General features: G+C 46.5%; 1 protein-coding gene across 14 annotated transcripts in view; it reads left to right on the forward strand.

Moving 5' to 3' along the window:
* Nucleotides 1-27437, forward strand: part of adgrb2 (adhesion G protein-coupled receptor B2) — a 201803-nt gene that overhangs the window by 163041 nt on the left and 11325 nt on the right. For 5 of the 14 annotated variants that reach the window (XM_076011343.1, XM_076011341.1, XM_076011351.1 and 2 more), the window contains 13 exons: nt 36-102; nt 4002-4087; nt 5617-5715; nt 8658-8757; nt 10434-10505; nt 12341-12433; nt 13996-14262; nt 16912-16951; nt 17494-17508; nt 18917-19083; nt 19685-20404; nt 24599-24634; nt 26838-26951. In XM_076011343.1, the coding sequence (XP_075867458.1) occupies nt 36-102; nt 4002-4087; nt 5617-5715; nt 8658-8757; nt 10434-10505; nt 12341-12433; nt 13996-14262; nt 16912-16951; nt 17494-17508; nt 18917-19083; nt 19685-20404; nt 24599-24634; nt 26838-26951 (1876 nt within the window). The remainder of the gene's footprint in view (nt 1-35; nt 103-4001; nt 4088-5616; nt 5716-8657; nt 8758-10433; nt 10506-12340; nt 12434-13995; nt 14263-16911; nt 16952-17493; nt 17509-18916; nt 19084-19684; nt 20405-24598; nt 24635-26837; nt 26952-27437) is intronic. The other 9 variants (XM_076011347.1, XM_076011346.1, XM_076011344.1 and 6 more) reach the window with 8 other exon arrangements.

A 27437-nucleotide genomic window follows, 5' to 3' on the forward strand; every position in this document is an offset into this window, starting at 1 on the left:
ACACTAAAAACACATTTTTTGGTGTCTCCCTGTAGCTGCTGGTTGTCCCTGGAGGGAGGGCTCCTCTACGCCTTCGTCGGACCCGCCGCCGTCATCGTGCTGGTGAGTCACGTCCACCACAGCATTTATTGATTGTTTTTTTGGTTGTTTTTTTTAAATATCTTGGACACTGCGGTTTTGCCCACACGTCGGCCACAGCTGTCCGTGACGGAGCGATAAGACGCTTTGATCCTCCAGTTTCATATGTCAGCGCGCAAGAAAATATCTTCAAGCGGAGACAAAGGTGGCTGAATTTCAGCCGGAGCAGCCGGAAAATCTTGCCCGTATACTTTCAAAGTCGTGATTTTAAGGGCAAAGAAATCGCTCGTCGGTCGGTTTTAAGGTTGCGTAACGCAAACCTGCGAGGGCTGATTGTGTCTCGGTTGTGGTCTGATCAGCCGCTGCAGTACGTGGGCCGTTTCCAGGATCTGCTAATTTCCCTCAATGCATCCCTGGATGGATGTTCACCACCACGAAGCCAAATAAGTCTGGATGAACGACCGAACTTGAATCTGGCCGCTGCCTCTGCTCCAGACCCCTCTTTGCTCTCGTGCAAAATGGTCGTTTTCAATTTTCTCGTTGACAAAAAAGAGTTTGTATCGCAGTCTGGCCAGTAATTTTACCACAGCGCAGCCGTGACTGTTAAATGCAAATTGGCAGGCATTACCCATGAACAATAATCTTGGCACTCCTCTGTCGTCAATGGAATCCGAATCAGCCAAGCGTGTTAGTCCACAAATTAAGGAAGTCATCCAGTCTCTTGAAACTACAAAAGCGGCTGGCAAAGATCAAGGAAAACTATTTGGAAAATGTTTGCAACTCTCACAGTTTGTGCAATTTTGCAGAATAAAATAACTACATGAGAGCGATTAATGATGTGATTAAAAAGAAGCCCTCGTAGATTAAACGGGCCTGTAACTTTGACCAGCGGTGTTATTAGAATGCAAGCTTGTTTCTTGGTTGTTTTTTTTGTTTGTTTGCTTCTGTCATAAAGTAACAGAAAAATCCCAAGAGGCTCGTTAAGACGCGCAGGCAGGTACGCAAAAGGAGCTTCGTGTTTTTCTTTTTCTTTTTTCTTCTTCCCCTTGAAGATCCGGGAACAAAGGAAGCTGAAGTTTTATGCAATTTTTATGGCGCAAAAAAATTTAAACTAACGCGGTCCTCTTTTAGTGCCGCAATTCCAAAGGTCGCAGTCACGGAGAAGGAGAGGTTACACTTTTATCCAAATAGACACATAAAAGCGCAAAATTCAGTGTCTTGATATAAAAAAAAACCCCACAAAGGTTTAGTGTCTTGGTGCGCCAGTGTGAACGATCACAGCCTGCACGCCGCTGAAATGGAAGGACGGCCTCCCCTCTGAGGATGCGTGTCCGATTTTTCATTTTTTATTTCCGTGGTGGCTTTCCAGCTCTTCACCCTTTCCTATTTTCACAATGTCAGCGTGCGACTGCGCACACCCAGGCCCGATGTGAGACAGTCCCCACCCCATCCCCCCAGTGTTGTTGCCGAGGGCCCCCCTCGCTAACAAACAGCTGTAATGAGAGCAGGGGGCGCCGAGCAGAGAAACACGGACCTTCCCACAGGACTCTTCTCTAATTAATGAACCTGGCCTTGGGCAAATAGCAGAGCGGGATGAGACTGACTCACAAAGCCGGTGCCAGGCGTGGACCGGCATGACAATGGCGCCCCTCTCGGAGTCTGGCGCCTCGCTGGGTCGTAATCAGCAGCGGCGGCAGCGGCAGCCGACACACCAGGGAAAGAGATGAAAAAGCGTTTTTCTTGTTTTTTCAAATCAATGCTGTTTTTTTGTCCATCACGAACCACAGAAACTGCCAAATGCGCCGAATGTACTGAGAGAACGTAACTGGCTTCAGGTGGAAATCCTGTTCCTGCAAGTGCTGCAGAAACTGACCAGATGAAAGGCATCTGAGGGTTCAGTCTGGATTCCTCTCGCACAAGATACATATATATATATATATATATATACTGTAGCTAATCTGCTCACGGAGTTAAAGAATTGGGGTCGGGACGATGAGAATAAAAAGAAATATTGTGCGGAAAGAAAAGTGGTGAACGTTGCAGTGCGACTGGAGCGCCGTCCTGGGGCACAATGTGCCTTTTCTGATTGTAGTTGTTCTCATGCTTTTATTTTGAACAGCCGTTATGAAACTAGTCCTTATGAAGGCACAGTGAGCTAGCTTCTTTTCTTTTTTTTTTTTGCATTACTTTGTATGATTCACTCCAAGCCTTGTAGTTTTTTTAGGTCTGGATATCTTGTTGGTCTTGCAAAAGTGCTGAAGAACTCTCCTGTTGTTGAGATGCAGGCAAATCTAAAGTGGTTCTATTATCAAATTTGTTTTTCTTTTCTTTTCTTTGCCTAACTGCTACTACGCTATCGTCACGTTAGAAACAACACTCCAAATAGAAGCATGTGTTTCAAAATAAAAGCATGAGAACAACTGCAATTACACATATTGCGTCCTAAGAGAAAGAACAGACAGTTGACCAGCCTTCATGGCGATTGGCGATGTGGGGGAAAGTGCGTTTTTTTTGGTTTTGTTTTATTTTTTTGGAAAATCGGGATTAAAACACAGAAAATCTCCCATGTGGACGGGATTTGGGAACAGAGGAGGTCTCGATGCTGCTCACGTCTCGGATCCGCCACGCCTAATGGGAGATCTTCCGCCAGGTCAGCACAGCCAGATGTTGGGCGGGATTAAAGCTGGACTCATTAATGGAAGAAAAAACAACATGCATGAGTCTGTTTTTTTATGTTTGTTTGTTTCTCATTTCTGTGTTACTAATGAGTCTCTCTAAAAAGCCCTGAGGGGTCAGAGTTTTTGGAAGTGGGCGTCATCGGGGTAGAAGACTAATGGCAGCAGTTTAGGGACAAGACTGAGCACCTGCAGGCTGTCAGCGGACACAACTGGCCTCTTATCCGTCGATTGGCGCAATCACCGTCAAGCCTCCGCAGCTGAGGCCAATCAGCCGGCACAACGAGGGATGCTCTCGACGCTGTCTCCCTTGAAGTAGCTCTCAGTTTTTGATTTTTTGTTGCAGGTGGGGGGTGGTGTTTGCACTAATGTATATATGCACACAGCTGACAGATCTTTTTTAACGCAAGGATGCACACAAAAACAACAGAGTAATGCCTATGCGGGGTAGAAGAAGAAGAAGATGAAACAACACTGGCAGTTTAATACAGAAGAACGACTCTGGTCCTGTTTAGTGTACCTCTTGGATGTAGAAAAAGAAATTTCACCTCATTTTCTGTTGCCCTTTATTGTCTAACTGTGCAGATCTTAATTTAATAATGCCAAGCAGACATCCATTTTAGCGCTTGCTGACGACGCACGGAGATTAAAATGCTTATTGGAAATTGGATAAGCGAGTTATCCGGAGGAGGCGCGGGGGACGGAAAAACAAGCTGTCTCTCGACACAAAACCTGTTAGAGAAAAAAATGTTTCCATCCCATAATACTGCTGATATTTGCGAAATCCAGAAGAAAGACAAAATTCCATGTGATTAGGAATGGCCAGACTGAGCTCAGAAAAATGTAAACAAATTATTTTGAGATGCACGCGTCATCAGAAGTGCCTCGGTTTGCACATTTCAAGCCGTGCTTCAAACGAATGAACATCACAAAGACGTCTCTAGAATTGCCTCACATATCTTTCAAAACGTCTGGCCGACGGGCTCTCGTGTCAAAAGGCACTTTTTGAAAAATGTTATCAGCTGTGAGCCGTGGAGCCTTGTTCTTTGCTTGAAATGTGATTGAGACGTTCAGAGAGACTCTCTGGCGAAGCTGAACGAGCCTTCAGAGAAACTCTGTCACCTTCTTTCCCGAGTGTCTGGGGCCCATTTTTAAAAAAAAAATGAGAACGGTGGTAGGAAAAGTTTAATGTTGCACCATTTTTTGAGTCGACCGCCTGATCAATTTGTCCTCTGCGCCTCTCGCCAGGTGAACATGCTCATCGGCATCGTGGTCTTCAACAAGCTCATGTCTCGGGACGGCATCTCAGACAAGTCCAAGAAGCAGCGAGCCGGGTAAGTTCCACTTCCTGCACAATCCCACACTGCCCTGCTCACGCAAACAAACACACAACGGCTCACAAGGAGACACGCAGACGCACAAACGCGCCCAAATACTCCCACCGCAAATGAGCGCAGAGCACGCCGCTTGCTTACTCATCCATCCACTCAACTCTTGGTGGGGAAAAAAGAGCAGAGGCATGAACTTGAGGAGGCAACAAAAGTCTCTCCACTCCTCCGTTCGCCCACTGCGACACCTGCGCTTCCTGTACAAGTATAATTCCCCCTGCCCCGCAAAAAAAACAACTATTTGTCTCCAAAATAAAAAAATAAAAAAATACATAGATATATTTTGCTTTGTTACATTATGTGTGCCGACATTGATGAACCCATAAAAAAAAGAAAAAAAGAAAACAGTTGTTGTCAGATGGGAATCTTGTTACACACAGCAAACACCGGGATTATGTGGATAACACCTTGGACTATTAAAACCCTATTAGGTTCCTTGAGATTATTCCCTGGAACCAAACACGGCTACATGATACATGCATGCACATCTCACACACATGTGCACGTCAGCCCCATTTCTCAACGTAGCCTTTCATGCTCCCCTTATCTTTATTAAATCCCACCAGCGCACGTCTCCCATGTTTTCATCTGCCTCGGCCCACTCCGACGCTCCATTCCTCATTCTTTCTGTCTTTCGACGCAGTGGATTGTGTGCCTGTCATTCCGCGCGCAAATTGAATCCTGATTCGCCGTCCGGGGTTAACGACGGCGGATCGCGCTTAGCGGGAGGCTGATTAGCTTCTTGCTACCCGACGATGCAGCTGAGATTAAACCGCTATACAAACACCAACACGCCCACACAAGCAGAGAGAGAGGTGTGCCCTCCTTTGTTGCCGAGCAAAGTCCCGGCGCGATCCAGACGGCTTTAGCGATCCCACATCCTGCCAGATTCCGAGAAAGAGCGCGCTAACGGTGCATAGCGGTGGTGGGCGTTGCTAACAGGGCGGCACGTCGTAATGGCTTTGTCCACCCGGTAGCCATGAAAGGACGTGGCTTTGCGGCGGAGGCAATAAGCCGTGAAGAGGCTACCTAGCGGCTCAGAGCTCCGCCCACTCTCGTCGCGGCCGGCCGCCTCTGAGCTCAAACCTACTTCACTCTGGCCCATTTCCTGTCTGTGTCCACCACGTTGGCCGCAAAACATCCCTCACTACCCTCTCCACTCGGATCAGTCTTTTTGTATTCTGACTGTTGTTCATTGCTGCTACTTTTCTGAAACCTGTTTTTTAATTTGCCTTTCTTTCTTTCTTTCTTTCTTTCTTTCTTACTGTCTTTTCTTTCTCCTCCCCCTTCCCTCTCTTCTTCTTCCTTTTTTTCCCATCCGTCCGCCCCATCTTCTCCTTCCGCACTGTGACACTGGCACACGCTCACAACCACCCATCCACCTGTTTCCCTCACTCTACCCTCCTCCCCTTTTTGTCCTCCCCCTCCCCTCTACATGGTTTGTTATCTGTGTTGTGTTCACATGTTTTCCAAAGTGTCCCGGCGGATGGGCGTAACCGACTGCTGCTGAAATGCTCCAAGTGCGGCGTGATCTCGAGCACGGCTATGTCCAGCGCGACTGCCAGCAGCGCCATGTTAGTCCATCTTCATCTTTCTTTGCTCTCTCTCTCTCTCTCTCTCTTCTTCCTTTAGTTATTTTCTCCTCTCTCTCTCTCTCTTCCATGCTCTGTAATCCCCTGCTGTCAGTATTGATGCAGGTTGACATTCAGACTCGGCCGGGTGTAAAAAGAAACAAGCTCATGAAAAAGAAGGGAGGAAACAGACGGCCACGCTATAAGCCACCACTCTTTAAAGGCATCATCGTTCAATAGAGTGTTTTCTCCTCTCAGGCCACAGTGGCAGAACCTGACCTGTATCAACATTAGCAATGTTTACATTTTTATTTTTTCAAAATGTCACGACAGTATAGTGTCAGCAGTTCAACAGCGGAATTGTCTAAAGCGGCCCGCATTGTTGGAGTTGAGCACAGAGCTAGCAACCTGTGAGCTACGCAAAGGGAATCGCAGCATACCCTCTCAATAGGGTGTCATCAGCAAACATCACAATTCTGTAATTTGTCATTGGTTTTAAGGCTATGACCATGTCTCACAGTGCAACAAAGGACCTTCTCACTAGAAACTAAACTAAAAATAGTTGAGTTCTTTGACTGAAAGAGCTTGTTAACAGCGTGCAACTCTAGACTTTTTGACTGAACCCAAACCAATGAGCAAAATCCTCATTTAAGTCAAAGTCTCAAGAGTCATGGATGGATGTGTGGGTCTACTTTTCAAATACTTCTGTAGTTTTATATCAAAGGTGTGTCATTGAAATCTTTCATGGATGGAAAACTGTGACAATCTAGTTGCAATAATTACAATAATAATGCAAGACTACCTTCTAAGAGCCAATACTGACCCACTTATTGCTTCTGCTCAGGTAGAAAATTGTCATCATTTGCTCTATTCTTTTATTTTCATGGCTCTTCTATTGCGACCAGAGAGTAGCCAATCGGACTGCATAATTTAGTCATGCTTCCACATGTAATGCCCCCTTTTCATGGTCATCTCGTCATTTTTATTTGCTCAAAGGCAAAGGTTAAAAGTGTTTGTGAAACTCCACAGCATAATGAAGTGTCCTATGGTGGGAGTTTCAGTAAGGTCTTTATTTCAAAACAATTCTTTAAAACAGGATTTTTTTTCTGGGGCTCCAGCTCACCGTCTCCTGGCACAGAAAAAAAATGTTTCCAGAAAAACAAATAAAGAACAAACTTAGTAGCCAACGCCAGTTATTTACACTAACTATGTTATTGTCATTGCTGTAATATCTGCAATATCTTCAGTATTACAGGACATGCCAATGTTTTCTATTACCACTGCAATGTGTGACACGTTGCCATAGCTGGGAGTCTGTCACAGACTCTGTATCATCGTTTTCTCTTTGCCGCTGACATTTAAACACATAAAACAGAAAATAGGACCAAAAAAAAAAAAAAAAATCCAGAGAGCTTTCTGCTTTTATTTATTTTACCTCTACAAGTAACTGCTGCGTTGCCATGGTTTCCCCTGGCCCGGTCGGTCTCTTTACTCCCCACCAACCCCCCTGTTTTTTTTAAATCTCCATCCCATAAACGTTCATCACGGTGCCTCGTGTTTATTTGGGAAGGCGTTCCGTTGAAAGCAGCGGCTGTTCCCTGTAGTGCCGTGGCACGATGGGACCGCTGCGATGGGAGGCTAATAGGATTGGATCGGCTATTTTCAGTTCTCCTCTTGTCACCGCGAGCGCACGGGGTCATTACCGCCGTCTCCTCACGCAGCATTTTCTGATCTCACGTCCGGCTACATCTCAGGCCAACATGTCCAGAATCCTTTATTAGATATGGACGCCTCTTATGAGATTATAAACGTTGCTTTCGCCGTCACCGCGCGCTGTGTAGCGTTTGCCGAGGAGGGCCTTTTGAATACTACCTGCCGGCAGAAATCCTGGCAACAGTCTCGCCGTCGAAATTGATTCAGACTTTGCTTCAAGAAGAGCACAACTCTCTTTCATAAGCTGGCCCATGCCTGCCCTGATGGGTAGAGTTAAAGTTTCACCACCAAAAGCAGCCCAGTTGCCTTAACTTCACTTAACTTTTTAAGACTACCATGACCTGCAAGTTAAATATTTTTTTTTTAGATAGGCTGCAAGCACGTAAAGGCTTAACACAGATTTAATTTCCCCCGTATTCACTTTGTAGAACTTTGTCATTGAGCATCAAATAGAATAGCAGCTGTTCTCTCCAGTTCCGCTGCTATTGCAAATCAGTCATTTCTTTTTAGGCCAATGGCAAAACTGTGTTCTTAGATTGCCGACGGTGCTGCACAGTCTCGACTTCGTTCTGCATTCACCTGCGGCCGCGCACCTTCGAAGGCACACGCACGACTCCAGCAGAGCCCATCGGACAGACGGCCGTGCAGAAATGGACGCGCGCCCACGCGCCGCCTTTCTTGCAGCGGTGTCTGACTGTGTCAGGGTTCGTACGTTCTCACATGCTGTCAGTGCTTGTCGACACCCCACCACCACCTTTCACACTCCCACCAGCACATCATCACGCAGTCCGCCTGTCTGCACGTCAGCCATAATTGTGGGTGAATTGCTGGTGTCATAACGACTGACGTGATTACACACCATCTTCCACGTCTCAGTAAGAATATTAAGCCTGATTCTGACTTGAGTGCCAATCAGCTTCAAATTGCCTCAGACTTGAGTGTGTGTGTGTGTGTGTGTGTGTGTGTGTGTGTGTGTGTGTGTGTGTGTGTGTGTGTGTGTGTGTGTGTGTGTGTGTGTGTGTGTGTGTGTGTGTGTGTGTGTGTGTGTGAGGAAGCAAGAAAGACATAGGAAGACACAACAAAGGAGCCATTTGGCAGAATTGTCCGATCTGCTATAGGATTGAAACCTTCTTCTTCTTCTTCTTCTTCTTCTTCTTCTTCTTCTTCTTCTTCTTCTTCATCTTCTTCTTCTTCTTCCCCCTCTCTTTTTCCGTGCTCTCTCTCCCTGGTAGGGCCTCCCTGTGGAGCTCCTGCGTGGTTCTTCCCCTGCTCGCACTGACCTGGATGTCAGCGGTGCTGGCCATAACGGACCGACGATCCACACTCTTCCAGGTAAACGGGCTGCGCCCATAGTGCAGAATACCAGCAAACACAAACAGCTGATATGAAGCACAGAAAATGGAAAACAAAACAGCTTCACCTTTCTGGAACTACCCGACAGATGCTGGCGGTACGACATCTGATGGTGTAGAAGAAGGTTGAAAAAGCAGGACAGTAGAGGGTGCTGTGTCAGCTCAGGCGTGCCATTCTTTCTGTTACAAGTCCATGCATTTTAAAAAGATACTTCAAAATGAACATTTTAAAGGACAAAAACTATGCCATGTTGTGTTGAATTATGCAAGTCTACTAAAACTGAGAGGTAACCATTTATTCTCCAGGCACAAAGATGATGACTTTTCTACGATGATTAATTGCTGCACTGAGTTAGACTAAAGAAAACATAATCTTGTAGGACTGTACTGCAGTGGCACAATAGCACAAGATGACAATGTGGTTTGATGCCACAAGGGGGAAAAAAAATAACAAGGGAAGAGCCTTTTATTTATACATTTTTGAAATTGTTTGGATTATGCAAGAAACCACAGCACGAAAAATCAATTTTTAAGTACTCAGTGAATGTAGCAGAGCTGCAAACAGCGACATGCAATGTGGTTTCTGGCCCGACGTTTCTTTCAGGTCACAGACTGAAGGGAGAAGAAAAAAATTGTCAGAGCAGCGATGCAAAGATGTGTCTGGGTAAACAGAGCAGACACGGCGTACTTTGTGCTGAAAGGTTGACTGTCCTGCCCTGAAATGGCACTCCAAGACAGGGCTGCAGGAATGCAGGATCGCACTGGAGAGGACCTGCCGCTGCGCCAAATATTAGCGCAGGTATGAGGCTGCAGGCCGAGCGGCTAAACTCATCGCATTCGGCGTGACGGCGCAGCCTCGTGCTCGAGGGGCAACGATGCTCTTGCACAACACTCCTACAAAACTTCAGCAGAAACTTCTGGCTGAAGTTTGACCTCGCCGCAGTCTCTACTCTTTTGTGGCTGCCAGTCACATCCAAAGACGGGACAACTTTGCTAACGCAACTCAAGTACCCTCCCCTCCGGGGATGCTGTGGGATTGGCTGTTAATCAGCCATTAAAACAGACCAGGACACCAGAATTGAAGGCGGAGGCCCGCTCACTTCAGTGAAGTTGCTCAGCTCGCACGTACGCCGAGTGCTTCCGCATTACCGGGCCCCTAGAGCGATGCAGCAGTAGCGTCACTTCCCATCATGCCTCTGTAACTCACATGATGAATAAGAAGGCATCAGCCAATCAGAATGAGCCGAGACACAGCGCATAACGTGACAAGACGTCATTAAGTCTCTAACAGGGATTTTCTGATTGACAAAAACTATATATAAGTAAAAACTGTAAGACGCCTGTCACTCAGACTCACACAGATTTAAATTTTTGTATTACAGTCTATAAGAAACATGCATGGGATTTTACCTGCAGTACCTTGAGTGGCCACTAGCAATAGAAAATTGCAAGCCCAGTGTCCAGTTCTTAGAATATATCCATGGGACATACAGTCAAAGCTAGAACTCCCAGTGTATCTGCCTCTCGTACCCTGAGAAGAGCTACTACTTACTTACTTACCCTGAAAATGTTCAGTTGGAACCCAGTGTTACATAATAACCCTCCTAATAATACCCCCCCACCCCCCCCACCTCTCCTCTCTCTCTCCTCTCCCAGGTCCTCTTCGCCGTGTTCGACTCCGTCCAGGGTTTCGTCATCATCACCGTCCACTGTGCCATGCGCCGAGAGGTGAGTCCAGGGTTCTCCTCCCAGCCCCTCCTCCTTCCCCCGACTCAGCCCCGCCCAGAGCTGCTCCAGAGTTCATGTGCGTCTAATGCGGTGCCCTGCTCCGCGACCCCTGTCACAGCCGGCTCCTCTGACAGGTGGGATCTGCGTTGGCAAATGTCACGCTAGTCGGCCGGGCCGGCGGGAACACAGAGGATCAGTGGCGAGAGAGGCGGGCGGGGGTGGGGTGGGGGGGAGATTAGCTCTCGCTCTGCGCGAACCCCACGCGTGACTCGCGCCGTTGTCCGCCTGATCCGAGGCCCCTTTAAGGAGATTACCAAGATTCTGTGTGAAATAAGATGATGAGTTCTCCAACTAATACTCCCTCCTCGTGCTTATTGGCCCAGCAGGTTTCGCATGAGGCCCCGCCCTCTCACAAGATCGTGTCCGACGTTGGGCAATCACGAAACATTTTACGACTTCATTTCGTTTCCTGACTGCAAAAAAATCTCTGGTGCTGCGCAACAAAGCCGAGAGATCGTTTCGATATTGAATGCCCCGCGCGGCATTTTTTTTTTTTTAAATGCCGAGAATACTTAGCTGCATTAAATCAATATCACAAAAGCGGCCGGGATCAGGCGACGGTAAATCCTGGAATTATTTATTTTAAACGTATGAAAATCCCCCTGCGCGAGGCGGTTGAGCGTAAATCCTTCAGTCCTGCAACAATACGATGGAAGCAGCACTTACGAGGCGAGGATGTTAGAGGAGGCGTGGGATTGGAGGGGGTGGAGGTGGGGAGGGTGAAATGAAGGAAGCATTAGAGTGCAAAAAAAACAAAACACAACATAACAAAAACAAGAGAGGCAGCGAAACACAGTGCAGCTGCGCTGGCTGCCCGAACTGTTTTACAGGTTCTGTGAATAAATGACAGCAGGGGGGAAGTGGCGAGGGAGGGGATTGCCTGTGGTCGAGCGAGCAGGGAGGAGGTGCAGGGGTGGGTGGGGGTCGGGGGAGGGGGTGGAGGCAGCAGAGGTGGAATTGGATGCAAAGTCCTGGAACGCGAATGGGAAGTCGAGCAGGTGGAGGATGATTGCAGAGGGTGTTGCTGGGGAGTCGCGGGGGGGGGGGGGGGGGGGTTGTGGGAAGGGGTGGGGGTGCACAGAAACCCTGAGTGGGTTCCTCACTTTGAAGTAACTCACATGCACTCACACACACATACCACAAATGCACGTGCGCGCACATGCGTTTGTGGAGAACAAGGGGGAAATGCCAGGGAGGATGAGTGCGGACACACAAACGACAGAAAACAATGTCGGCATGCAGTATTCATCCTCCTGCGCACATTCTTCGCGCACACACACTAGCGCGAGCGAGCGCTCCCCCGCCGCTCCCTTACACGAGCGCCCATGTATCCAGCCATGACATTCTTATGGGACTCGACAGCAGCGACAGTGAGAGATGATGTTGCAGCGCAGCAGGGAAGTGGGCTGTTGCAGTGGGGGGGCGAGGGGGGGGGTCCGCCGGACAGACGCGTTACAGGTGTTACTTCAGATGTAACATGCGGGAGGATTTCTCCATTTCTTTTAGGGAGGAAAAAGCAGACAGTGAGAAGGCCCGCGAGGAGGTTCCCCTCTGTAGCGCTGATCTCGCCGGGTTCCGACACATTCAAGGACTGTTCTCACTCCATCTCGCAGTGCAATTTCTCTTAGCTCCGCCGTAAAGAGCGTAAAATGTCCCCCGGAGTGAGCGAGTCGCATGCGCTGCGCTTTAAAAATAATGAAATGAAAAAGTTCCTCCGCTAACTTTTCCTCTTTTGCGTCATCCCGCTTCCCATCCTCCCTCTCCCGGCTCCTCAGGTGCAGGATGCGGTGCGCTGCAGGATGGGGGGTTGCAAGGACGACAGCGAGAACTCCCCCGACTCCTGCAAGAACGGACAGGTGCAGATCATGGTGAATAGCATTCCATTTCATCCCCCACGACGCCACCCATTAGCCTCCAGCTAACGTTGCTAACCGGGGGGGGGGGGACTCTGCAGGGGAGCCGCTGTTGCTGCCGCCGCTGGCAGCCAGCTAACTTAGAAAGTTTTTCAATTTTTTTGCCCCCTAACCATTTTCCTTCTCTGCAGGAATTTGCATCATATGTATTTTATTTTATTTTTCAATCCACTCCAGTACCTCCTGTATTTATTTAAAAAAAAAAAAAAAGTTAATGGCAAAAACCATTTCTGATGCAATAATCATAAAAAATGTCTCCCTTACACATTTTTAGCTTTCACATCTTAGAGTTTCCAGAATCAGATCCTCATATTTTCCATCCTAGACTCCAGTGGAGCTTGACACGATGAATCATCCTCAGGACTGCATATTAATCTCCAGAAAAGCAGCATATGTACTGTAACCTGCTGTGTACAGCCAGCTGCAAAGGTTTCTCCTACAGATTTGTTTTGTTTTCCTCGTGGAAGGAGACATAACAACCAACGCCTGGTTGGGGAGTGTTGCTGCCAACCTGGAATCAGGGAGATATTGTGCCCTTTGTGACATCACAAGGGAGTGATTTTTGAAAAATGATGACAGCCACTGAAGCGTGAGCTCAACCACTACTGTCGGACTGTGGGGGCTTTGAAGGCAAGCAAATGATAACAAATCATCGGTCGAAAACGGACGCGCTCAGCACTTTATTTACTTGGAGCCTCCCCTTCGTCTTTATTTGGGTAACATGGAGCTCACTTAAGGTTAATGCATGTGTTCCAAATGTGGCTAATAGTGCGATAAATCACTCATAGCCCGAACCACTGCACCGCCAATGTCAGTGCAATGTCACAATCGTCGCTCGCGCTCCTTCCTTCATTCCTCCCCTGGACCTGTTTGCGTTAACTGTTATGGCTTCTCCGAGCACCCCTACCAGGTTTTCCACATTAAACTTTTGCCTCTGATGCTCTGCCGAGGGGATGAGCCAATGTCTCCTTTTTCACAAGCCGGTAGAAGCATCTCGCGCTCTGATTTTTGTTTAAATTGTTGCTCAGCACGTCGACCACTGCTTTGGCCAGGAAAGACAGCAGATGCACTTCTCCAGTTGTTCCCCACTTTTCTCCGGCAGCGACTTAATTCTCCTCCTGCTGCATGTGCACTGGGAGCCGTCGAACGCGAGGCGAAAAGCCCCTCGAGAGCGCAAGCGGTGACGGATTTCTTTTCCCGCGGCCGCTTACATCGCCGTTGTAATTACAGTTAGCGCCGTCCTCTCAGGTGTACCAGCTGTCCGACACGAAAAATCTCATCTCAATCTAAAATCCTGGACACCCTAAGGGCTTTTATGAAGATGCCCAAGTGTGCCGTCTGCTTGTTCACGCTCGTTCCGAACCATATTGTCAGAAAAGTTAACAAAATCATTCCTCTCCACGCAAAAAACCTCAAACTCTTTTTTACATAAGTTTCTCCTCCACCTCCCCCTCCTTTTTTTTTTAAAGTTTCAACTGTGTTTGTGTTTTCCATTTGATGTTCTTTTGCACCATCAGAAGTGTCCAAATGTCAGCCAAAGCGGGCAGCAGTGTGGCTCCCTGCGCTACGGCACCTCCCCCTGCCCGTCCGGGTCCCACCCCTCGCCGTACCCACCGTCGTGCCACCAGACGTGCCAGCAGCTCTGTTACCACAGTCTGCCCCACGGCACCCTGGAGCACAGCCACGCCCTCGGCCACCCCCACGAGCACAACCCCGTCATGAACAACACCCACAACCATGCTCATAACCATAACCACGCCCACAACCACATCGGCAGCCATCCAGTATGTCATTTCGTAGTGGAGAGCCGCTAGCTCGCTAGTCGCTAGAAGTAGTCGGTAGCCGTAGACCAGGAAAAGGTGGAATGTGTAACGCTCTCTTTTGGCCACGGTCCCGTGTTAGAGCTATGTTCACGTTGCCTGCTTTTCTCATCTGAGCAAGTATGGACTATAAATTTCAACATAACTCCAGAAAACTGCATATTTGGGCTGTAAACTGACTGAGGGCCTCTGTTAGCTCTTAGCTCTTCTTCAGTTAGCTTTAGCCAAAAGCGATGCTTTGCCGTTCCTTTTTGCAATATGAGAAAAACAAGGGGGCGGCAGGCTGTTGGTGTTATCACCAACCCAGGAATGGAATCACTACCCTTTGTGACATCACAAAGGTTTGATTTCCAGAATATTATTGTGTGTGTGGGTTTTAGCCAAGCGAAGGAAGTAAAGGTTAGACTCATCATTCCTCTGCTTTGCAGACAGGCTCGAGATGCAGGTTATTCTTCCAAAAGACTTTGAAAGTGAATTTTGCCTAATACGGGACCTTTAAAGTTTGACAGTTTGATAGATGTTTTTTTTTTGCCAAGTGCTGAGAAGAAAGTTTGGGAATGCTTGCTGATGCTAATATGAAGCTGAGAATGCAGCTCTCATTTAAAACAAACATCTGTGTGTTGGCTGGCTGGTAACGGGGGCCTTCAGAGTTTCCTCATCAACATGCAATCATCACAACCTCTCAAGGTCGCTGATGCCTCCTGCAAAAAAGTAAATAATAATAAAAAATACTCAGGATTTTATTTGGCTTCAACAAACAAAACACGGCCGATCTGCTTTCAAGATTAACCTTGTAAAAATAAATGGCCATATTGACTTGGCTTGACTTGACCCGGACACCCTTGACTCTGCTTTTCAGTTGTTGTAGTCTTTATGCCAAACTCAGCTCACCCGCTGCCAAATCAACCTTCTTCTCAAACTCTTCGCAAGAAAATACGTTTTTTTCCTTAAAAAAACAAACAAAAAACATTGCTTGATCTATTTGTTTACATATTGCACCTTTTAATTCTGAGTAGCTGTGATGCGATCATTGTCTCTATCGTTTAAACAAACAAATCTAAGTGTGAGATTGAAGGTCTGTTTATATCTGTTCTTTGTGTCGCTGCATATTTATTGCTACAATGTTTTAACTTCAGAAAAAAATTATTACAGAATTTCATTTCTTTTTTTTAACTTTCGGAACTTGATGCTGATGGCTCACTGAACTGTGAAGCCGTTGGAGATCATTGTCGAAGTAAGGAGGACTTCCAGGCAGCCAGGGAGGTTTCTCTTATACCCACATTTGGATGAGATCCTTTTCTGATGCTGCGGGTGAATTGTGTTCTAAGAGCTTGAGCGCGCTGTCTCCCTCCTCTCGGCGCCCTCGCGCTCTGCGCTCTGAAAAAATGTGTAGTTTTCTATCTAAACAAAAGCTTTTGTGGAGTGAGTCACAGTGGGGACGGACAGAAGCGAGGGCCTTGCAGTGAGCCTCACTTCTGCCTGGCTTTTTTCTTTTGCTTCTTTCTCTCTTCCTTCTTTTTTTTTTTTGACTCGATGTGGGAGCATTTCTTTAAGCAAACCCAGGGGAGCAGCGCCGCCTTCTTTATATATCAGAGCTGAGAAAGTCTATTTTGTTGCGCTGAGAGCCTGACAGGCCAAGCAGAGAGGCCGGGCAGGTCGGACTCAGTTTCCGCGTATGTAGTGGCCGGGAGAGTGAGCGTGTCCCAGCAAGTCAATAGCAACTCGGCTCATGCACTAAAAGTTTGGACACACCTTCTCATGCAATTTGTTTTATTTTTATCTTTACATCTTTCTACACTGCAGATAGAAACTAAAGACATTGTATAAATCAGCAAGATTTATGTAATTATGCAGCGAAGAAAAACATGTTAAATCACCCTAAATATGCTTTTTATGAAAGGTGGCTATTTTGAAGACTTTAAATATAAAACTTATTTTACTTTTTGTATTGTTTCCTACATAATTCCATATGTGTTCATATGTAGTGTTGATGTCTTCGGTGAGAAACTGCAATGTCAGTAGTCATGAGAATGAAAGAAAAGACTTCTTGGTGATTTAAGAGGCTGCTATTTATTTTGCTGCTAAATAATTCATTAAATCTCATATTCTGTCCCTTTCCTGGCCTTTATTTCTTTCACTCTGGACTCGAGTGGTGGCGGTGGTTCAATCCCCACCTCTTGCTAAAATTAGCTTCCTGCTTATTAAGCTCTAACAGAGTCGAGCGCACATCTTCACATCTAGAAGTGAAGCAAACAATACCGCAGGGCAAACTTGTTGCCATGCGAGTGATGTCTTGTTGCGCCGGAGTTGCCCCTTGTGACATCACAGTGGGACGGTTTCTAGATCTGCGTGTTTCGGCACAGGGTTCCTGAAAAGTCAAGAGCGAAAGAAGTGAAGACAGGACTTTTCTCATCTTCAGGTCAATTCAACAACAGGCAGGAGATGCATGTTAGTTTTCGAAAGCGCTTGTCAGGTGACACCTGCTTCACACGGAGCCGCCGAGTATCACAGGCTGCCGCGGAGTGCAACCACGGAAAGCTAATGTTGCTAATGCCGCGATGTGTGCACGCTGACTGATTCTGCTGTTCTCCCTGTCCTGCCCACCTCGCTCAGGCGGATTTCGAGAAGGATGTGGACCTGGCATGTCAAACAGGTGAGTCCCACCCCATCAGCACCACCCCCTTCATTGCAGCCCCTCCCCTTTTCCCCTTTGCCCGACGCAGAATTAGCACTGGCTTCGTTCTGACGAAGCGAGTTTGCGACGCTCTCGGCTCGCCTGTGTGATCACTGATGACACAATCATGAGAGGAAGAGGAGGAGGAAGAAGAGGAGAAGGAGAAGGAGGAGGAGGGAGTGGAAGTAGCGAAGGAGGTGGAGGAGGGATGAGCGGCATCGCGTTGTAGCACCAAATGATCAATCACAGCCGCTCTGCACCCCATAAGTGTTGGGCAGACATATGTTTGGATGAGACTGTGCTTAATTGTGCATGATAATAACACTCCTTAGAGTGCTCAGGCCTGTTTCACCCGCTGGTCTGTGTGCGTGTGTGTGTGTGTGTGTGTGTGTGTGTGTGTGTGTCTGTCTGTCTGTCTGTGTGTGTGTGTGTGTGGGGTTGCAACTGCACCATAGTGTTTCTCTGCTTCCTGTTTATAATAACACGGTCACTTTCCCTCCTTCCACCCTCCATTTTTGCAGAGAGAGGACACCCATGTAAGTTTCTTTGCACCCCCACTGCCTGTTTCATCCTTGGATGTCCTTAGAGTATTTCTGTGCATCTTTTATGGTCAAGTGGAGCAGCGATGGCTCATGAAAACATTTGGTTAAAACTTTTCCTTCTTCAGAAACTTGCCTGATTATTATAAAGAGCTTTGAAACATGACTTCCTGTCCCCACTGCTCCCACTGTAATATCAGAGGTGCAGGTTACTGTTTAAAACCATATTCATATATTTATTTATTTATTTTCGTATTCTAATCACGTCGTGTGCTACTGGTAGAGACCAAGCGCCTACACATGGCTGCGCAGTGAACCTGCCACCCACCCGACTCTTTTGCTAACTGATCAAGCCTTTTTTATGCAGTATCTCATGTGTAGAGATTTTGTAAGAGTGTGCATTTACCAGCATATGTCAGTGACTGCGGCTTTACATTGAGAAAAAGTTTGCAGCTTTTTGTCCACTTTTCTTCTGACAATCAAGAAGTGATTCATTCAAATGCTGGAGTTCAGAGGAGGGATCTGTGCACTTTGTGACATCACACAGGGCAAATTACCAGAACCAAGCACTTTCTGAAAAGCGGAGCAAGATGACAGTTTCTCAATATCTGGGCTTTTTCTTTGGTCCTGTATTAGCAAAATATGGCGAAAACTGGATTATTCCATTGGACTTTACTATTACATTACATTGCTACATTACTTCACATGTAATGTCTACATAAGAAAAGTTATTTAAAAATGCTATCAGGACACACACGTGTACATGCAGTAGAATTGGCTTGTTGAATTAGGTGCAGAAAGTCTCCCTCCCCATCTGCCCCCTGCATAGCAAACAGTCTTTAAGCATGAGTTCCAGCATGATCTTCAGGTTTTTTTGCCCTGTGTTTGATTGTGACAATAGCCTGACGTTAGCCGTGATTACGCATCGCCTCATTAGCATGTTCTAGTCTTGTTTCCTTTTAGTGTTTCTTTGTTTTGTTTTTTGTTTTTTTTAGATCATTATCCTAGATGTGTCGAGTGCTTGATTGTAATTTGTTTTGCCTCTGCAGCATGCAGGAAGCTAACATAATGATGTTTGTAGTGACAAAAAAAGAGAAGACACGCCAGACAACAAAGAAAATCATTGAGAAAATAGGCAGAATTTAGCTACATTTCTTTTATTTTTTTTAAATCAAAAGAATGGAAAAAGAAAAAGAAATATGTATATCCAATAAGGCAGCGAGTCTTAAGATCACAGTGTCAAGACATATCTCTGTAACTGTTTTCACTAACCTACCTGCCGTCGTTTTGACTTTGACCGTTAAAAAAAAACCTTGCTATTCTTTTCCTTCCTTCAAATGCCCCTTCTGCCCGTTTGCAACCTCCCCCACCCCTTTTATGCTGCCCCACCACGTTCTCTTCCCAGTCATATTCAAGGAGGTGAACACCTGTAACCCAGCCACCATCACCGGAACCTTGTCACGCATTTCCCTGGACGATGAGGATGATCCCAAGCTGCCGTCGCATCAGGAGGGAGGAGTCAACTTCACCTCCCTGCCTGGAAACATCCCCCCTCCAAACCTCATCGTACAGGTAGACCGATGAGGAGAATAGTGCCCTTTGATAGGCGTCACTATGAAACATTTTAGCTAGCTGGACGTACTTGTCGCTCATGCTAACGTAGCTCGTCCGCTCTTTTACAAATTTTGAAAGCAGATTTTTCGACTGTTGTTAATCACTCTCATTAGATTCTGTACAATTGAATTTGCATGATTACGGTCTGTTTTTGTTCTGACAAGAACTTGACGTGACTTTTTAGACCATTTTAGTCTTTCAGCTTAGACCAATCGTTGGGCCTTTCCCTGCTATACCAATATCAATTTTGCTGCTTGTTTTGGACCTCCTAAATGTTACAATAATGAACCCAATAAAAAAATGTTAAAATCATTATTTTAACCCCCACCTCCCCAACCCCCCAACCCATGATAACGCTTCCGCTCGGCAGGTCCACAGTTGCAGAATGTTGTTTTTGGGGACGGGAACTCAAAATTGACACATTCTTCGCAACCTAGTTTGTTTTAAATCACACTGAAATGAATAAAATTGGATAAAGATATGGATGTACGTTTTAAGCAGATACATCTCCACATAGCAACAACTGCTCATTAAACCTCAACGACTCTCCTCCCACAAGGTCCCGCCCCTCAGCAGCCTCAACGAGCTGAGCGAGACGCCTCTGAAGAAGGAGGTGAACGTGGACCAGCAGAGACAGCAGGGCCAGCAGCGCGGCGGCGCCCCCATCTACTTGTGCACCGAGAGCGGCCTGGGCTGGGCTCGGCCACCCACCTCCTCCAACACCTCGCAGGACGGGAGCGCCGGCAGCGGGGGCAGTGGGGGCGGAGGGGGCGGGAGCAGCGGAGGGGGCGGGGAGGGAGACTACATGGTCCTGCCCCGGAGGACGGTCAGCCTCAAGCCGCCGACGCCCTCGTCTCAGGGCGGAGGCCTGGGCCTGGGGGGCGAGGACAAGCCCCTCAACATCGCGGTGGAGGACCCGCCCTTCCCGCCGCCGCCCTCCCCCCTCACCCTTCACCCGGCCGAGAGCGAGGCCTACCCGGCGGACTTTGTGCCGTCCAGCGTGGCCGACATGAGCATCGCCATGAACCTGAACCGCTCCTACGGGACGATCAAGACCATGCCCCACGGGCACGGCCACATGATCCCTCAGGGTGGCCTCGTACACTCCCACGGAGGACACATGCATGCCCACGGGCACTCGCTCCAGCTCAAGCCGGGCCAGAGGCCGTCGGTCAGACAGATCCTGACCGGGGGCACCACGGTGGAGAGGACCAGGACGCTGCCGCGCAACCTGGGCAGCACCAACGCCAACACCAGCCTCTCGGCAGGATCCCTGGAGGTGGGTGAGAGGAGGGTCGGGTGGTGGTGGTAGTGGAGGGGGGTCCCCGCAGAGGCGGTGCAGCAGCAACATCAACATTTTTTATTAGTCATTTTAAGGTTAAGTGTGTAATATTTTGAGATTATGAGAAGAAACAGCAACATCAAGTGGTCACATTTTAGACTGCAGTGCTATTTCATTCCCCCTCCCTCTCCTGAGTTTGCTCGTGAACTACGGTGGCCAGAACATACAAACCAGGATTCCTTGTCCACCTTCTTCTTCGCTGGTTTATATGAGGATGCAAGTGTTCACCATAATATGAAACGTGCTGTCAGGCAGCTGGATTGTCCATACAGGCTTCCTTAGAAACATGGCAATGCAAGATAGCAGCTAACTGGGAGCAAGACCCTCTTTGCATATTGTTATATATAAACAAGAACTTTTTTAAGGGTAGGAAAACCTGCAAGTATTCACTTTTAATAATGTATATATGGGCAGTATAACCAATATAACAATCATTATTCAGGCCAAATTTTACACGCTGCACCTTTAACACACGGGATGAAATGTAAAATGTTAAATGTTCAGATCGAAAGTGAAAACGAGCGAGAACTGATGGGCAATGCTGGTATGTAACATTGTTTTTATCATTCATATTTCATTTTTTGAACTGCATCCTGTTGGTGCTGACAGATACAGATAAAAAAAAAAAAATGCTTGTCAGTCGTCGTCGCCAACGTTGCCCTAGCGGGAGATGTGCCATTCGTCACGATCACGCAGTGCGTTTGTTTTGCGGCAAAAGATTTTCAGAAAATCAACCCAGATCTGAAAGATGAAAGGGATTTGCCGTTGTGCACTCTGATATTCTGCATTCCGTGTGAAAACAGCCGAGCTCAATCAGCGGTCTGAGAGGTACATTTTAAAAGATAATTATGAGCACAGAAAAACAAATTTCTGATGTGCGCCAGGCGGCTGAAGCCGTGGAAGTGCTGATGGTGCAGCTAAAGAGATGTGAGATCGAATTAAAAGAGGATGAGTGACAGGAGAGGGGGGTGGGGGGTAGGGGGGGACGCTCTCCAGAGATCAAATCTGTTAGTGAAATGCTGCAGAAGCATGCGGTGAACACATTTTCCAGCATTTTCAGCAGGGAAACTAAGGCGCAGCGTTACGCAACTCAAACACAAATCCACATTAAGAAAAAGAGAAAAACTGTGAAACCCAATCAGCATCATTTTATTTGCTGCAAGACAAACAACAAATTTTCTGAATAAGATTTCAGCCAGAGGATAATTTAATGATATATATATATATATTTTTTTTTTTTATTTCCAACCAGCTCTAAACCAATTGTCTCTTGGCAAAATGTGATACTGTCCCAGAACAAGTCGGCTCTAAGGATGCTGTTATTTTTGAGCTCATAAGTATTTACAGCTGCCGTTATAATAATAATAATCATTCAGATCAGCTCGTTGCCTAATGACCGACGGCTCTTTCTTGATTTTCTTTGAACGAATGCATGCAGCTCGTGTACAGCAATCCCCCTCTGCTCTGATCATGCAAGATCGAGGCTCGGCAGGTGCAGCGAGGCGGATGCGATCAGAGGGAAAAATCCCTGGCGAGGGGCTTTGAGCCCACCTTAAATCTTCCACACATGTGCAGGCCCTTGACAACACACGCACACACACACACACACACACACACACACACACACACACACACACTGGCATATTCCCTCCAGTGGCTTTTTGCTGACTCACAAGGTTGACTAAAGAGATGGCCTTTCTTTCTGGAAAGTACATATGCTTCATTTGGGTATGAAATAGCTAGATGAACTGTAAGAAACATTAGAAAAAAATATATACATATATATATATAAAAGATCAGTGGCAGTGGAGCTGAGAACGCTGAGCACTCATGAATACCAAAAAAAGAAAAAGAGGGGAGAAACCTGCTGAATGTAATTTACCGCAGTAATTCGCCCAGTTTGAATGCACTTGGTTAGGAGACGGATGTTTCGCAGCTGGTCTTTTAAGATTAGATCCTCAGAAGTGTCTTACTCCCCAGTTCAAACATGCTGAGGCATAATGGAGGTATTATACCAGAGGTACTGGGAGAGTTCATATCGCTGTCGTATCACCGTGTGACAGTTTTTGCTTAAAAAAGAATTACGGCATTCAGGAGAGCAGCAGGTCGTGCGTTGTACTGAGGAAACCGCTGAAGGAAAGGATGGTGTGGATATCAGGGTGCCTGGTGGTGAGATTAACATCAGAATTGAGCAACTTCACATCGAAATATGATGCGTTTTACATGTTATACCAAGCAAATTTCAGGCAACTTCATAAGTTTTAGATATGAAAAATGATAACACAAGTGCTGCCATTCATGCAAATGAACAAAGCTACGTCGCAGGTGAACAAAACCAACAGAAGACGGGAGAAAAGATTTCAGGGGTCGGTGCCGATCGGTAAAGTCGGAATAATCCTTGCAGGTCAGCTAGCATCGGCCACGAGGAGCACCGCTCTTAACGTTAACCGTTTAAAACAGCTGAACAGAATCTTTAATACGTCTTTCCATCCAACAGTTTAAGCAGCAGCTCTTATTTGAATAAAACTAAAACCACCCCAAGCGAGCGCACATGCTTCATTTCAAAGATGTGCTGAGAAACGCCATGTTCTTCTTCACAAATTAAAAGGCTTTATGGAAACTCAGTGAGCCGCTGGTGGCAATGCAGTCAAGCATCATCGCACCGTGATGGCATTCAGCACAACAGCGTGACCTCAGCTGCTTGATGCACGCATAGTTTACTTAGGCCTAGTTGGTGAGATTCTAATTTGTTTGTCTATTTACTAATCCGCTTGCCACTGCCATTCTGTAAATGGAGCGGACCAACGGCTACTTTATATAAAACTACAGTCACTTCCGCTCCACTTCCACTGCCCTACTACTACTACTCCACTTGAAAAGTTTAGAGATTCGGGGGGAAAAAAAGCATTTCCTATTAATTTTCAACAAGACCCACTGCCGAAGTTCTTTGCCACAGTTGGCAAGAACATAGTCCTGCTTGCAACAGACTTCTGCTTTCGACTTTGCTCCATACAACTGACTCCAGCGCGGCACGTGTCTCAATATAGCTGCCAATCACATCTCCTGGCAAATGCACAGCAGATCCCGATATGTAATTTTGCACCAGGACCCTGGCTGCACAAGCCTGTCTTACAGTGTCAGCGGGAGTTGGCGTGAACACACAGAGTGCTGCATAAAGTCACTCCTGGCTGTGCCATTTCGATCTGTATCCAGACTCACTTTATGTTTTCATGTAAATGAAGAAGGAGGGAAATATATGCAACTGCAGCCGTCTGCCGCATCGTGAGACCGTTTTTTAATTGCTGCACGTTACATGAGCAAATGATCGCCGATGAATCTTGTATGAGTGGGTTAATGACTGTTTTCATGTGCGTCCCAAACCAAACACATGCGATATACTGCACGCTGTGCAGCATATGCATGTTGCATGTTGGTCATGTTGCGAGGCGAAACGAATCAGGAATTTCTCTGGTCTATAAGGTAAGGAAGACTCCGTGCTCAGGAGAGCAGGAGGGTCGTACCCACCAAAGATGCAGTTTGCGAAGTGCAGTGGAGGACATTAACAGCCAGAAACTGGGATCTCCAACTTGACCATTTCAGCTAATGACGTGGCTTTTCGAGTTTGGGAAAACTACTTTCTCAGCCACACAGAAAGCGATAAGCAGACGGCAAGTTAGAGAATCTTGGCTTTTCCAAGTCCAGATGAGTTACAGACATCCATCAGCAGTTTCAGAGCCTCTCTCTGGAGCCACGCAGTCCCCAACAGCCATTAAATCAATTAATTAGGGTCTAAATGAGATGAGAGGGCGGGAACCCATCTCTATCGCATTTGTTTTGCCCTCTTTTCATCAAAGTAGCTCAAACTTTTCCATACTATTGAAGGGCAAGGTTCGCCCAGGTTGAAATGATTGAATCCAAAGCGTGCAAGCTCAGAAACAATCTCGTTACCCTGGGGTAGCTTAGGATGATACCCTTTTTGCTTTTTGCAAGACACCAGTGCGTGTTAGGCTCCTTCTTTGTCTCCAAACTACTACCCTGAAAGATCCGCACCCCAGCTAGTGACAAAGAGGTCTCAAGTCGAGGCGCGGTCATTGATGCTCTCTTCTCTCCTCCTGCCCCCACCCCTTCCAGAGGAAAAGAGTACGATACTCTGAGCTGGATTTCGAGGTAAGATCTCGGCCCTCATCCTCCCCCGCCATCAGCCTGCCTCTGCTTTCTTGTGCTTCTGCCAGGACTTTAGTGACGCATATTGGATCCGAAAGCGCATCGCTAGAGCCTCTTACCCCTACCTCCCCTTCGCCCCCCCTGCACCTAGAACTGTTTCCGACCCCCGACACCCCTCCCACCCGTCTGGCTGAGTGTGCTGTTTCTCCAACAACGGCTTTCAAACTCTGCCGGTTCTCACTTGATTAACATGCAAGCAAGTAAATTAAGCAATGCTTGTCATGCCAGCGTTGAGTTCCTGGTTGAAGAAACAGCAGAGTAGAGTGCTTGGTGTGTCTGAATGAGTCTGAGTAGTTCTGTACTGGTCCAGCAACACATGGCGGCAGTTGATTGGCTGGTTATATCTGTTGGAACGACGTGGTTTTGGCAGTGCCAAGGGTGTGTTTGTGTGCAGATGATTTAGGTGTCCTGTGAATCTCCAGTCTCTTAGTCTACTCCCATCGCTCCGCAATAAAACACATTTAAATACATATTTTCAAAGACTGGACATTCACCATCCACTGTATGGAGATCTATAAATGGTGTGTGTTGGTCATAAACTAACAGTGAGAATGGGTGATTGTTTTACTTACCCCTAGCAAGTCTTTGAAACAGTCATTTCTGGCCGCTGCATGAATTCCCACCAGGTAGTTGGCTTCCCTCAAAGCCAGCTTAAATTAAAAAAAAAAAAAAAAAAAGAAAGAAATTCCAATTGTAACAAACAATCTTCAGAAAACACTGCCAATTCAAACGCAAATAATTTAAGTTGAAGTTGTTCAAGTTGAAACACTGCTTGTTTAATCAGAGTTGAATTCATTTTCATTCATATTGTTTTTTATTTTATTTTATCTTTTAATGTTTGTCCCACATCAACTACCATCTGAAATATCTTATTAGCCTGTAAACTCACAATGTAAGAGGCTGTCTTAATATCAGAATTTTTAGCTTAACACTGGTTCAAGTACAACTACTGAAGATTTGGTCCAAATCTTGGTACTTGTACTTTCTAATCTAATGTCACTCTCATCCATCATTTGGGTCTCTTGCCTCAGAAATAATATATTTTTTAAAAATCAGCTGTATACAATATACAATGTTATATACAATTGTTATGCCTATTGGAAAAGTCCTGAAAGACATTTGGACAGACGGGATATGTTGCAATTAAGGTTATTTGTTGTTTGTAAAAATGAACACTGTTGGAAATGTGTTCCTTCCTAACTCAATGTGGAAGTTAACCAAAAGATATTGAGTTGTCCCTGCTGGGTCGTTTACAAATTGATCATATTTTTAAAATAATCACATTGAGGGAGGCTGCTTACAACCTTTACATGGTGTAAGTGGGAGTATCTGGCAAATAAAGATCATTAAATAGAAGTTCAATTGGACTTTTACTTAGTTTTAATTTAATCTCAAAAAAGTAGAGAGGGGAGGCCACAGAAAGAGACTCGGCTCCATCCATCTTTGCTGGGCAGAAATGAGAGTGCCCACTCTGGGGTAATTGGAGCCAGTGCTAAGTGCCAGTCCTGGCCAGTAAGCGTGCTAGCGAGAGTGTTGGCATCTCATCCAGGGTCACTTTCAACCCTCGCAAGCTGCGCCGATGATTTGGCTCTGCCAAGCAACTCCAGGACTGGCCGTTAGCACGGGGTGACAAACAGCGGTGGCACTGACTAATGTAGCCTCTTGGTGGAGAAATGAAAGATTTGGACTCGGCTGTGCCTTTGAGGGGGATACATCCAGAACCAAGGGAAGGCGGGTGTTTTAGCAATTTTGTCTTCTGTTGGTGACTTCCAGACCATCTGTTGGAAGTTTAATGAGGACAACAACACCGTTGGATAACGAGACCACCAGCTAACAGGCAGCATTCCGCAACAAAGGCGTCATTCTCACCAAATTTCCCCATTAAGAAAGTCTTCCGTGGTCCTCCCGGGTTGCCAAATTCATATAGTGCCCTGATATGGATGATGTATGAGGCTTGAGCCAACAATTGATCGCTCCGTCAGCGCCCCTCTCTAACCTCTTTTCACGGCTGGCATCATTACAGCCCTTCATCTTTCCACCCACTGCCACTCTCCTGCCTGCCCCTGTAATTGGTCCCTGCTCCTTCTTCTTCTTTCTTTTTTTTTTGGTTCATTTTTTTGTTGTCCCTTCCTTTCTTCCCTTCCAGAAAGTGATGCACACTCGCAAAAGACATTCTGAGCTGTACCATGAGCTCAACCACTCGTCCAAGTTCCACACCATAGACAGGTATAGCAGGGACCCAGCAATGTCCACGTTCAAGGTAAGACCATTGCCCCAAAAGCCGTGGGATTGGGGGACTCGCTGTGGACTCGCTCCCCCCCCCCCCTTCACCACCACACCCCTTCCAACCTTTAAATCCCCACCCGCCTTTTGTTGCACAAGTTCACTGGAATGCTTTAGCAGAACATGCACTAAGTGATAAAGAGTTGCCACTGCACTGATTATACACTATTTAAAATACAGGTAACGAAAAGAACAATTCCTGTCAACTAAAAAAAAAAAAAAAAGGTACTGTCGAATTGCCACCTTAGAAATGTGAAAGCATTATTCGTATTTTTTTTCCTGATAGGGTTACTCACGCGCCGTGCAAATTATGCACTACCTTCTAGCACTGCCTCTCCAAATTGCTTTTTTAGTAGGTGGTGTGACAACACACTGTACCTACCTTATAAATAGTCAGTTCTGGTCAAGTTTCTCTTCCTACCTGGAATATTCTATTCCAACTGTTGGTCAGTGTCTTATTTCA

The sequence above is a fragment of the Nelusetta ayraudi genome, unplaced genomic scaffold (genome assembly GCF_046127955.1).
Source record: "Nelusetta ayraudi isolate G7.1 ecotype Tasmania unplaced genomic scaffold, CSIRO-AGI_Nayr_v1 ptg000135l, whole genome shotgun sequence".
NCBI lineage: Eukaryota > Metazoa > Chordata > Actinopteri > Tetraodontiformes > Monacanthidae > Nelusetta > Nelusetta ayraudi.